At 37.1% G+C, this 12,900-nt stretch overlaps 1 protein-coding gene across 3 annotated transcripts in view; it reads right to left on the bottom strand.

Annotated features, from left to right (window-relative positions):
• CFAP47 (cilia and flagella associated protein 47) overlaps positions 1 to 12,900 on the bottom strand; it is a 298,916-nt gene that overhangs the window by 215,243 nt on the left and 70,773 nt on the right. For all 3 annotated transcript variants that reach the window (XM_065848704.2, XM_071812057.1, XM_071812059.1), the window contains exons 31-33: positions 12,203 to 12,296; positions 11,494 to 11,634; positions 8,263 to 8,458 (exon numbers count right to left, since the gene is read on the bottom strand). In XM_065848704.2, the coding sequence (XP_065704776.1) occupies positions 8,263 to 8,458; positions 11,494 to 11,634; positions 12,203 to 12,296 (431 nt within the window). The remainder of the gene's footprint in view (positions 1 to 8,262; positions 8,459 to 11,493; positions 11,635 to 12,202; positions 12,297 to 12,900) is intronic.

Raw genomic sequence — 12,900 nt, 5'->3', positions numbered from 1 at the left:
AATATTGTCTTTTTTTTTTTTTTTCTTTGTAAGTAAGTATCTCTCTGAAGATAGATGGTAGTTTTTTTTCAAAGAAACATCCCAGAAAAAATGGCTAATGGGATCATGAGCTCTTAGCAATCTCTGAAGCCATTCTCCCCTATGGTTATGAAGTCAAACATTTCACTCTTCCAAAATAAAACAATCCACTGTTAGCAGTGAAAATAAAATCTTTAAAGCTGTTGGCTTCTCTTCTGAAAACCGGAAAGAAATTAAATCTTATTTTAAACAGATACACAAAAGTACGCTTTGGAGTCAGTCCTACAAGAAAAAACAAACAAACAAACAAGAAAACACCAGCATAAAATGGTTGGCAAGCCAAAATTCAAAATCTTTATCTTCTTTATGGTAGAAGAACACTGTTTAGCCCTCCCCAAATCCACTACACTTAAGCAATTCTTCCACTACACACACCACATTATTTTTGTTCTGGAAAAAAAAAATAACCATTAAAAATTATCATTAATCTTAAAAGAAAAATTTTGATAAGAAAGGAAAAAAAGTTGTTACACACAAGTATGATGTATTGTTGTTACCCGGATAAGAAGATCATCCAGAAAAAACAAAATGGTCTCATACCAAGCATTAAAACTCTTAGAGGATCAGATTTGGTTTAATCTACTAAGTATAAGAGTTATTTTATATGAAAAGAATAGCAATAAATCTTTAAAGAAAGTACTGTGTTTCTTCTGAAGCTGTTTTCACAAGCAATAAAAAAACTAAATTCTTCCTATCCATTGCAAAATCAACATCTATGTATTTAAGGAGGCACAACAGATGTCTTCACAAATAATAAATCTTCTTTCATATAGCTACAAGCAATTATTTCAAATTCTGTGTTACTAAAAAACAGAGTTAAAAATTAATACAGTTAGGCTAAAACTCTATAAAACTTTCCAAATATACCGAACACATTCAGACAAAAATTTTGAAACTACTACCTTTAATGATGAAAGCTATGAGATGGTGCTTTATAAGAAATTAATAAATTGAACTACAGAACTACAAAGGAAAACTTACAGTTGAGTTGCCATATGACAGCAGTCTATGTAAGTAAGCATGACATTGAGAATGTGAATCAGACCTTATTGTTTAATATCTCAGCAGAATACACGAATGTCAGTAAAGTACCAAATTACAGTATTAAGCAGTAAGCTTGAAACAAAATATTTTACATACACTATAGATTCTAAACATATTTACTGCTTCAGAATGGTGTGATTCTATAAGCTTTCACAGATTCAAAATACAATTAAACAAATTCACAGAATAAAAACTAGAACAACCTTACAGTACTAGTACCATCTTCAACTCAAGTAGTCCCGAATTTCAAACCAGGAAGTCTCAGAGTATGTACGTATAAAGTATGTATAAAGTATTGTTATATGTTTGCACTGTTACTCATTTCTAGGCATCTTCTATTGGAGGAAGAATACTGGTCCAGATAGACCTTTAAACTGCCACGGTATGTCCTTTCTAATGTAAATTACCACAGTAATAATGGTGTATAATATTATATAACAACTTCCTATTCTGGGATCTGAAAATCTATGGAGGTGAAACTAATCTATAGCTATAATAACACCTATAGTCCTGTTTCAATAGCTTAAATCTGGTACTGAATAATACAAATATTTACAGAAGAAATATGTAGCAGTAACCTTTTCTGTAAGTGTTAACATTAGAACCAGGACAATGTTTTAAATGATGGTACTGAAATATACAACACTGAACATAAGAAAGATGAGAGTACATATGCCTTTGAGTATCAAACAAACAAACAACACTATTGTTTTTCCTAAAATGTATTTAGGATTAACAGAGTGATATTTTATCTACCTTCAGCACATACAGCGTGTGAGACTACATTATCTTAAAATGGAAAACAAGAAGTCTTTTATAAGAAATTGTAGACAAGTTACAGTTCCTACTTCAGGCAGAATACTACAACCATTGCTCATCGAAACTGATAACTATTCTTCTAAGAACTCCTGAAATTCCAGGGACAGATCTATTTAATACCACTGACAGTTTGTAATAATTCTAAGTAGAAAAGTTCAAGAAGGACCACATGGGGCAATGACAGAAAAACAGATACACTGGGGATATGTCTCATTTATTCCCATCTGTTGCAGAAGGCTTTTACCCTGAGGCAAGAACATTTACCTTTCTGTTCCTAATAAATTTTTCCAATCATCTTTTGCTATCTGTGCAGTTCTAGTTTATTTTGCTGATTTTTATCCCAAATAATATCTTAAACTGACAAATTCCTTACATTTTTATACATCACATAAGAATAGTGCTACCTTACATCAGTCTCCATTTTGTTGCTTTTCACCAGAAAGTTTCCATTTGTACAAGGAACTAGTTTTAAAATCACTAAGTGGTACTAGAAGCCTCTAGTAGTGGCTGCACCTTTGACACTATTTTTTTTGTCATGGCATTTCACTTATAGATCACTTTGATTTAAAACGCAATAAGTCATAGCAATTCATTACAGCATAACTGGCTTCTATACTGGTTTCAGAATGAATACTATAATCCCTGTATCATCTCATTTAGTAAAAAAAGAAAGAAAGAAAAAGGAAATTTAACCACTGTTTTCAGTGAAATTCACAGTTTGATACTTAAAATGAATTAACAGAGCCTTTTTAAATCTTCATGGTCTGAAATACATTTTCTCTTCACAAAATATCTCAAGTTGTAGTACCAAATCCACAGCTATACCATACTCAATCTACATATTTAGTATGCACTGCAGAAGTAGCATTAATTACACAAGCAATAAGAAAACTTATTTATTCCAAGTAACATAAAAACACTGCAAAGTGCCTTGTTTAGCTGAAAGTGGAATAGCTGTGTAGGCATCTCAAAGTGTACTGTAAGTAAGGAAACAAAATTTCTGGGTAAATATTTACTCAGTTATTCCTGCTTAGGTCATTTAGTTTTTTGAGGATCAGCATATATGTATATAAACACATACATTTTTATATGCAAGCATACATGTCTACACAGGTGTATGATAGAATGCTAGGGATTGGAAGGGACCTCAAAAGATCATCTAGTCCAATCCTCCTGCCGGAGCAGGAACACTTAGATGAGGTTACACAGAAACATGTCCACGCGGGTTTTGAATGTCTCCAGAGTAGGAGACTCCACAACCTCCCTGGGTAGCCTGTTCCAGTGTTCTGTTACCCTCACTGCAAAGAAGTTTCTTCTCAAGTGGAACCTCTTATGTTCCAGCTTTAACCCATTACCACTTGTCCTGCCATTGTTTGTCACCAAGAAGAGCCTGCCTCCATCCTCGTGACACTCACCTTTTGTATATTTATAAACATTAATAAGGTCACCCCTCAGTCTCCTCTTCTCCAAACTAAAGAGACCCAGCTCCCTCAGTTTTTCCTCATAAGGGAGATGCTTCACTCCCTTAATCATCTTGGTTGCCCTACACTGGACTCTATCCAGGAGTTCCCTGTCCTTCTTGAACTGAGGGGTCCAGAACTGGACACAATATTCCAGCTGTGGTCTCACCAGGGCAGAGCAGAGAGGAAGGAAAACCTCTCTTGACCTACTAACCACCACCCTTCTAATACATCCCAGGATGCCATTGGCCCTCTTGGCCACAAGGGCACAGTGATGGCTCATGGTCATCCTGCTGTCCACCAGGATCCCCAGGTCCCTTTCCCCTACACTGCTCTCTAATGGATCATTCCCCAACTTATACTGGAACCTGGGGCTGTTCCTGCCCAGATGTAAGACTCTACATTTGCCCTTGTTATATTTCATTAAATTTTTCCCTGCCCAGCTCTCCAGCCTGTCCAGGTCTCGCTGGATGGTAGCACAGTCTCCTGGCGTATTAGCCACTCCTCCTAGCTTGGTGTCATCAGCAAACTTGCTGATAGCACGCTCTAGTCCCTCATCCAAGTCACTGATGAATATATTGAACAGTACTGGCCCCAGCACTGATGCTTGAGGCACTCCTCTAGATACAGGCCTTCAACCGGACTCTGCCCCATTGACCATGACTCTCTTGCTTCTTTCCTTCAGTCAGTTCGCAGTCCACCTCACTACCTGACCGTCCAGATCACACTTCCTCAGTTTAGCTATGAGAATGCTGTGGGAGACTGTGTCAAATGCCCTACTGAAGTCAAGGAAGGTCACATCCACTGCCCTGCCATCATCTATCCACCTCGTTATATCTTCATATCTATGAGGTTGATCAAGCATGACTTCCCCTTGGTGAAATCATGTTGACTGCCCCTAATGACCCTCTTATCCTTGATATGCCTTGAGATGGCACCAAGGATAAGTTGTTCCATTACTTTCCCAGGGATGGAGGTGAGGCTGACCAGTCTATAATTACCCGGGTCTTCCTTCTTGCCCTTTTTGAAGACTGGGGTGACGTTAGCTTTCCTCCAGTCCTCAGGCACCTCTCCCATCTCCCATGTATGTATATATGTATACACACAAATATATACACAAATATAGGTGATCATAAGAGGACCTTTTTTTTTTTTAAATATCTTTTCAACAGTTTTCCAAATGTTAACATTTTGAATATTTTCAATATAGGGCTCTAAGGACTATCTTTATTCATACTTCTATTTCCCTGAAGCTGCATAATGCCAGCCAGTATAAACCAAAATATTTTTATACTACCTCAAAGTCTTAAAAGGTAAGTTAAACACGGAGTTTTGCCTATTTCTCAACTTCATATGAACTTAAAATTCTTTTTCTCTTTTCTATCAAATAAAATGCTGATATGATCTCCTGGGTATTTCAGCTATCAGGAATGAGATACAACACAAATCTTAAACACAGAATATTCAGGTTGACTAAGAAAGGTGAGCAGGACAGAAAATCCTACCTATTGGACTTGATATTTACATATTATACTTAATTCTTATGTCTTCTGTGTAAATCAGGAAATATAACACAGAAAAATGGCTAAAAACTTTGCTAATTTACATTTCAGGAAATAATTTCCAAGACTTATCAGTCAAGAGCAATGTTCTCCGTAATATTTTCTTGGAAGGCAGAATTAATACACTTATGATGGCGGTTCATTAGGCACTCACTTCCTGTTCTTTAATTCAGCTTTCTCTCAAGTGTGCAAAAAGCAAGATTTGTTCATTGGGAGAAGCCTGTTTTGCAATGCTTTTAACTGAAAGAAATCTTATATGAAATGACGTAAGATTCTTCCTTTCTACCCTTCAAAGACAAAAATATACTTTAGCTCTTGTTTCTCCTTTCTCTCTAAAGAGCTATCAAATTGAGAAGCAAGAAATCACGAACTCCATAAATATTCTTCCTAAAAACTGGGGAGAGGAAAAAAAAGAGAAGTGAGAGGAAAGGGTAGAAAAAGAAAAATTTGTGAAAGCAAGGCAAAGACTGTGCTTTTTAATTCCTGTACTAGAAACAACCTTAATTAAAAGCTCTAGAGAATCAGTTTTAAAATAAAACAAAATTCTACTTCATTCTCATAGGGTTTTGTGAAGACATCATTTCATGCTAAATCTCTCCTTCCTCAAAATTTTAACGGCAGATACAATGCTAAACTGATTTCAAAATTAAAAAAAAAAAAAAGAAGAAAAAAAAGAAAAAAAACCCCTCACACTGAATAAAATGCATCAAAACCAAAACTTTCCTACTCAAGAGTAAGATTCTTGAGAGATGAATCTAAGCCAAACATTGTCAGACAAACCTATATGGGCACTGGATCAGCAACTCCCTTGCCTCTTAAGCGATTCTTATTACATTCAAACAATTCATGCTTCCTCTCTTACCATTACTATTGCCCATATAATGCCTTAAGTGGGCACTGAATCTTATATTTAATGCATAATTAATGTGTCAGTAGAATAGGCAAGGTTGCATTTTGCAGCTTTATAGCATTTGGTCTCAAGGTTCAAACCTGCTTTCCATTTTGTAGTCAATCAGAAATAGTGCAAGACTGCCCTCTCAAAACATATGCTAAGCTGCTTTGAAAACATTTGTTTTTAGAAGCAGTAGGGGCAGAAGATGTGGAGATAGTAAACTCCTTGTTAATGCTAATGAGATCTTAATTCTTGCAAGAGAAGTGTTCTGATGAAATAGTTAACTTCAACTTTAGAAAGAAGTAGTAAAGATGTATATAGCTAAAAACTTTCTACACTGCAGTAGCTTAGGCTTGGCTCACTTTAAGTAGCCTAGGTATCAAAGGAAAGACTGAGAAATGTGACCTGGATAGATCTTCATTTATTTCATATAAATGTATCACCCAACTGATGAGTTTGAGCTGAAAGCAGCTCCATGGTGAAGAAATATTGCTGATCAGGGCTAATTCTTTATGCAAAGCAGAGCGTTTGGATGATAACATGCAGACACACAAACATCAACCAGAAAGTGATACTTTCTCTCTGATCTAGACTGCAGCAAGAATGAAAGAACTAATCCCTCTCTTAAAATTAGTGATATTACGTTAATAATAACAACAAAAACTCCTACAAAATTGAGCATATTTTGAACTTTCAGTTGGGTTGTATGAACACTTGCTATACTTTGACTAACATTTTCCTTATGATACCTTTAACTGTTCCTCTGGAAAAAAAAAAAAAAAGCCTGTTTAACTGCTTCATTTAAAGCTAACATGATTAAAAACGTCACAATAACTAAGTATAAATTTTACTATTAACTTTAACATCATAAACTTTAAAGGACCAATGCCATGTAAGAGTATTAAATCTGCTGAGAGATAGAAATTCTTCTCCAGTGTGTCATGTTAAAAAACAAACCCAGCCTAATGACACCTGAGGTACATTATTGGTGACCAACCTCCAGCTGGACTTTGTACCAGGGACCATGACCCTTTAATCCTGGCAGTTCAGCCTAATTTCAGTCCACATCACTGTCCTTTTATTTAGCCTGTACTTCATTAGTTTGTTTATGAGTGTGTTACGGGAGGCTACTGAAGGCCTTGCCAAAGTTGAAATAAACAACAGCCACTGATCTCCACATGCCCACTGAGCTAGTCATGTCATTGTGGAAGGGAATCTGGTTGGCCAAGCACAATTTCCCCTTTGTAAACTCACGCTGATTATTCCCTAGCAATTTCTTATCCTTCATATTTTTGGAAATGTTTTCCACAATTATTAACTCCTTTGCCATTCCAAGAAAAAAGATGAGGCTTACTGGCCTGTAGCTCCTTAGGTCCTCCTTCTTCCAGATAGGAATAACATTTGCTTCCTTCTAGACTTCCCCCCAGTTGCCCTGGCCTTTCGAAGATTACTGAGTGTGGCCTCACAATGACATTAGCCAGCTCCTTCAACACTTCTTGGTGCATCCCATTGGGTCTCATGGACTTTCATTTGTCAAATTTTTTTAAGTGGTCCCTAATCTGATCCTCCTCCACCAAGGGTAAGTCTTCTTTGCTCCAGACTTTTCCACTCGTCTTGAGGACCTAGGATTGTTCAGTGCCATTCTTACCAGTAAAAACCATGACAGAAGCATTGAGTACCTCAGTCTTTTCTGTGTCCTTTGTCATCAGAATCTCTGCCCCATTTAACAAAAAGAACAGCACAGTAGCAGAAATCAATTCATTTCAAGGCAGTAAAAGCAAAAATGTAAGAGGAAAGTGAAGACTAAAATAGAGGGTTCAAAGAGATCTTGAGGCAGATATCTGAGGAGCAGAACAGTATAAGACCACACAGTTAAGAACTTTTATAATGCAGAGGTATAAGAATAAGACTATCAATTTCATAATTTGACAAAATTTTGTCTTTTTTTTAAAATTACTGCAACTATAGCAATGCTCATTTATGTAATTTTGGAGAGAAATGGAAATGGAAGGAAAAGGGCATGATCACGTGCATACACCAAGCTACTTCTTTTGTCCTCTAGCAAACAGAATATAGAACTCATGAAGCAGAAAAGCTATATACAAGTTGATATAGCAAGGCAGCATCTGTAACTTCTGACAAACAGAAAGCATATATAACCTCTGCCTTCTCACTCATTCCAATCTTGCACTTCACTGAAAGCAGAGAAGTGTAATTAAGCAAAATTGTGAGAGAGAACTGTATTGCAAATAAATATTACCCTGGCAGTAACCACAAAATGCATCTTCACCTGTGACTCAGAGCCAAATCTGCAACAAGGTCTGCACAAATGAATACATTAACCTAGTGAGTTGTCTGTCCTGTTAGCATGGTTTAATGGAAGAATATAATGAAAGAAATATTTCACCTTTTTTACAATCTTTCCACACAGTTTTCCGATTCTTCTCATAATGTTTATTCAGCCAGGTGAGGATGGTTCGTTCACATGAAGAGTATATATTACTGGATAAAGGTTCTGATTTTATTCTTGGCATGTTCTGCATGCGTTCCAAGCTGAATGGATCACTGGTTTTATGCGAAGAAACATGTGCAAGAACAAACACCTGAAATTAGAAAAAGCATTTTTAAGCGTGAAATGTAAAATGAACAATTTCAAGTTGAATGATAAAAATAATCACTTCAAAGTCAAAAGGTTTTCAAATTAAGAAAATATTTGAGATCACACATTAGCATAAACGTATAATGCACAAGAGAAAAGATTTGCTGAGGTCGACTGGAAGTTGGCAAATGTTGTCCCAGTTTTCAAGAACAGTAGGAAGGAAAACCCTGGTAATTATAGGCCTGCAGTCTCACTTCAGTGTCTAATAAAATTGCAGAGGTTATTCTGGGAGTTACTGAAAAAAACAGTTGAGAGACAATGTAGTCATTGTTCAGAGACAGGATGGGCTCATGAGGTGAAAGAGGTCTGGATAGACTAGAGAGGTGGGCAATCAAATGTATCAAATTTAACAAAAGCAAATGCCAGATTCTGCACATGAGGTGAGGTAATCCTACTTAAACAAAGAAGCTGGCGAATGAGATGCTAGAGAACAGCACCTTGGAAAGAGATCTGGGGGTTCAGGTCAATGGCAAGTTGAACATGAGCCAACAGTGTGTCCCGGCAGCCAAAAGGACCAGTTGTGTCCTGGGGTGCATCAAGCACAGCATAGCTAGCCAGTTGAGAAAGGTGATTGTCTCACTCTGTACTGCACTGGTGCAGCCCTACCTCAAGCACTGTGTGCAGTTTTGGGTGTCTCAGTAGAAGAAGGACATCAAACTCTTAGAATGTGTTCAGAGGGGGGCAACGAAGATGGTGAAAGGCCAGACTTATGAGGAGGACCTGAGGTCATTTGGCTTGTTCAGCTTGGAGAAGGCTGAAGGGTGACTTCATCACAGTTTACAACTTCCTCAAAGTGGACAACGGAGAGGGAGGTGCTAATCTCCTTTCTCTGGTGACTAGCAATAGGACACAAGGAAAGGGAATGAAGCTGCTTCAGGGCAAGTTCAGATTGTTTTTCATGAACTTCTACAGTATAGGTGCTTTCCACAGGGTGCAGTCCTTTGGGAACCAACTGCTCCAAGTGTGGACCTCCCATGGAGTCACAAGTCCTGCCAGAAAACCTGCCCCAACGTGGGCTCCTCTCTCCATTGGGTCACAGCATTCATCTGCTCCTGCGTGGGGTCCTCCACTGTGGACCTCCATGGGCTGCAGAGGCACAGCTGGCCTCGCCATGTACTTCACCACAGGCTGCAGGGGAATCTCTGCTCTGACACCTGGAGAATCTCCTCACCCTTCCTTTTCACTGACTTTGCTGTCTCCATGGCTGTTTCTCTCACACCTTCACACTCCTCTCTTCTGGCTCGCTGTTGCACAGCAGTTTTTTTCCCCTTAAATATGTTATGCCAGAGGTACTACCACCTGGGTGAGCTGATGGGCTCACCCTTGGCCAGTGGTGGGTCCATCTTGGACCCAGCTGACATTGACTCTGTGGGACATGACGGCAGCTCCTGACATCTTCTCACAGAAGACACCCCTGTAGTCCCTTGTTACCACGACCTTGTCATGTGAATGCAGTAAAATACCTGATTGAATCATGTCATTTCAAGTTACCTAGTTTTTAGAGTTTCATCTCATCAAGAAAAAATCTTCAAAAGCAAAACAACACACACACATACTATTAATTTGGAGTTCATTTTTGCTCTGTGCTAATCTTTCATGCAGCTATGAATAATTTCGCAAACTGAAAAAAGAGCAGTGTGACTTGCTTTCTGGCCATTATGATTGCATTCTTCCACATCCATGTTGTCATGTGTCCTTTCATGGGTCTCAGCCTACGTGTCTATCTTATTTGTTACCCTCTCGGTGGTTTTCCTTCTTTAACATAATTTTTGTCATTCTTTATTATGCTTTTTCAGTAAATAATCACAGAATAGTTGAGGCTAGAAGGCGCCTCTGGGGATTGTCTAGTCCAAGTCTTCCACTCAAAGCAGAATCAGCTACTGTAGGTTGAAAGCATCATGTTCAGTTGGGTACTGGATATCTCCAACACGAAAACTCCACACATCATCTGCGCAACCTGTTCCAGTGTGTGACCAGCCTCACAATAAAAAAGTTTCTTATGTTTAAATTGATTTCCTGTATTTCAGTTTGTGCCTACTGCCTGTCACCATGTCACTGGGTGCTACAGAGGGGTCTGGCACTGTCTTCTTCACACCATGCCATCAGGTATTTACACACATTAATAAGATGGCCCTTGAACCTTCCCATCTCCTGGATGAACAGTCTCAGCTCTCCCAGTCTCCCCCTGTATGACAGATGCTCCAGTCTCTTAAATCATCTTTGGGACCCTTCACTGGAATCACACTCTAGTGTGTCCATGTCTTTCTTGTACTGGGAAGCCCAGATAATAATTATATTTTTCATTTATTTTCCATCCATTCGAATAAAAATAAATAATGATTTCTTTTTAGGCATACAAGCATTACTGATCATTGGTGAGCACATCAGATTTACTTTGGAAAACATTATTTAGACATCAAAAATATTTATGTAACATCAGTTAAAATAAATACAATAACATTTGAGAAGTCCATAGTGACCAAGTTCATTATATCTTAAAAGAATAGGTATTATAAAAATGCTTGCCTATTTTAAAATTCCATTCTAATATAAGATAATAAAAACCATGGCTGTGTATATGTCTAGTCAACTAACTATTTACAGTGAAAAGTGTTTCTAACCAGAGCAACAAAACAAAACAAAACAAAAAAACAAAAAAAGGCATGGAAGAGTTTTCTTTATTTGTAAGAAAATATTTCTGTAATGTTTAATCCTACAAAATGTAGACAGTTCTAACATAGCTTTTCCTAATTGAAAGACACTAACACACTGCTAAATTTTCAGAACTAAGTAAATGAAAATATTCTCACTCTTTTTTTTCTCTTTGTTAAAGAGAAATAAAACTCTTAAAACTATTTAGTTTTAAATATCTGTTTGAAAAAAAAAAAAACACACTTGAATATACCACAGATCTCATTCAAAAGAGTTTTTTGCCATCAATCCTTCAGAATTTCAGTAGCAAATGTATCCACAATTTACCTTGTATACTTGCAGTAGCACATCTGTCCAAGCTCGTTTGCTCATTGTCTCAAAGACACCGTCCTCCAGAACGATGAGATGATAGTCACTAAATATGTCTAGGCTTTTCACACCTCCTTTTTTCAACTCAGTCCCGTGACCCTTTAAATAAAAGAATGGGATTTAGTTTTGATATTCATTTCAGCAGTTTGGATAGGAAACTCACAAGAGTATAATAATGAATCAATGCCATAAATTACTGATAATATCCACTATAGTGCAATAGTGATCAGCATTAGAACTCTTTACAGTTCACTGCTATCTCAGGAACAAGAAGCACAATACAGAATTGACAGGACTTGAAAGCAACAATCAGGACAGAGAGACAATACATGGAAATTTTTTTTTTTTAATTTGTAAAAAACTGTATAATTAATTCTACTTTGAGAAAACATATCTGCTGGAAATTAATCACAGGTATCAGCAGTATTGGATGGAACAAAAGAGACAAACCAGGGGAGGAGGGTGTAAGTGTTGGTATCAGTTTACATTTCTGTTCAATCTCATGCATGTGCTTAGATTTACGCAATCCAAGAGTCAGCACAGTAGGAATATTCATGGTCCACAGCAGACTTCCATTAGTCTTCAAATGACTGACAATAAGTATGTGGGGTTTTTTAATATATATATATCTATATATATATATATACACAAAAAACCCCAAACCTACCTTCAGTGCAGTTTGCACTTTAATCCACTTCTTGTAATCATCAGGTTCAAGCAAAAATTCAGGCATCACATGAGGAAGATATGCTCCTTGGCTTCTGAAATCATAAAGCAGGAAAAGATAACAGGTAAGCAAGCTGATTATTTTTAAAAGCAGTCCTACTTTTTCAACTTGCTCAACCTATGTGCAAGCTCTTCTGAATTCTATCTGAGTTCACTTTGGACTAATGATCCAGTTACACTAATTGCTTTAGAAAGCTTCTGTTTATGAAGTTCATTTTCAGTTCCTATGCTTACAACTAAATACTAAAAGCACATACAACTCTGGACAGGTTGGCGCTTTTAGCAGAATTGCTGCTCCATAAAGGATTTATTATAGCACAAAGCATCAAAACACATAATACCCACTTCCATGTGAAAGCCAAAGAACTGGTATTACATAACATTATTAGAATTAAAACTTGATGATGCTTTTATCTGCCTGAAGGTCTGATATTGGAACTTTTAAGGATGTAAGCAAAGATATTTCAAAATTCTGTTAATTGTTAAACTGACCTGCTATCTGCTTTCAGGTGACTAATAAATGCAATAGGAAAAGTAATTGCAGTAACTAAAAGCAACTTCATTAGACTGAACACCAAAAAAACTTATCTTCCAAGTGAAGAAACACTATTCTTTATCAAAAAATGACACAGTTTAAAC

The sequence above is a fragment of the Patagioenas fasciata genome, chromosome 1 (assembly GCF_037038585.1).
Source record: "Patagioenas fasciata isolate bPatFas1 chromosome 1, bPatFas1.hap1, whole genome shotgun sequence".
Taxonomy (NCBI): Eukaryota; Metazoa; Chordata; class Aves; order Columbiformes; family Columbidae; genus Patagioenas; species Patagioenas fasciata.
The sequence above is the reverse complement of the archived record's forward strand: the minus strand, read 5'-3'. Positions and strand labels throughout refer to the sequence as shown.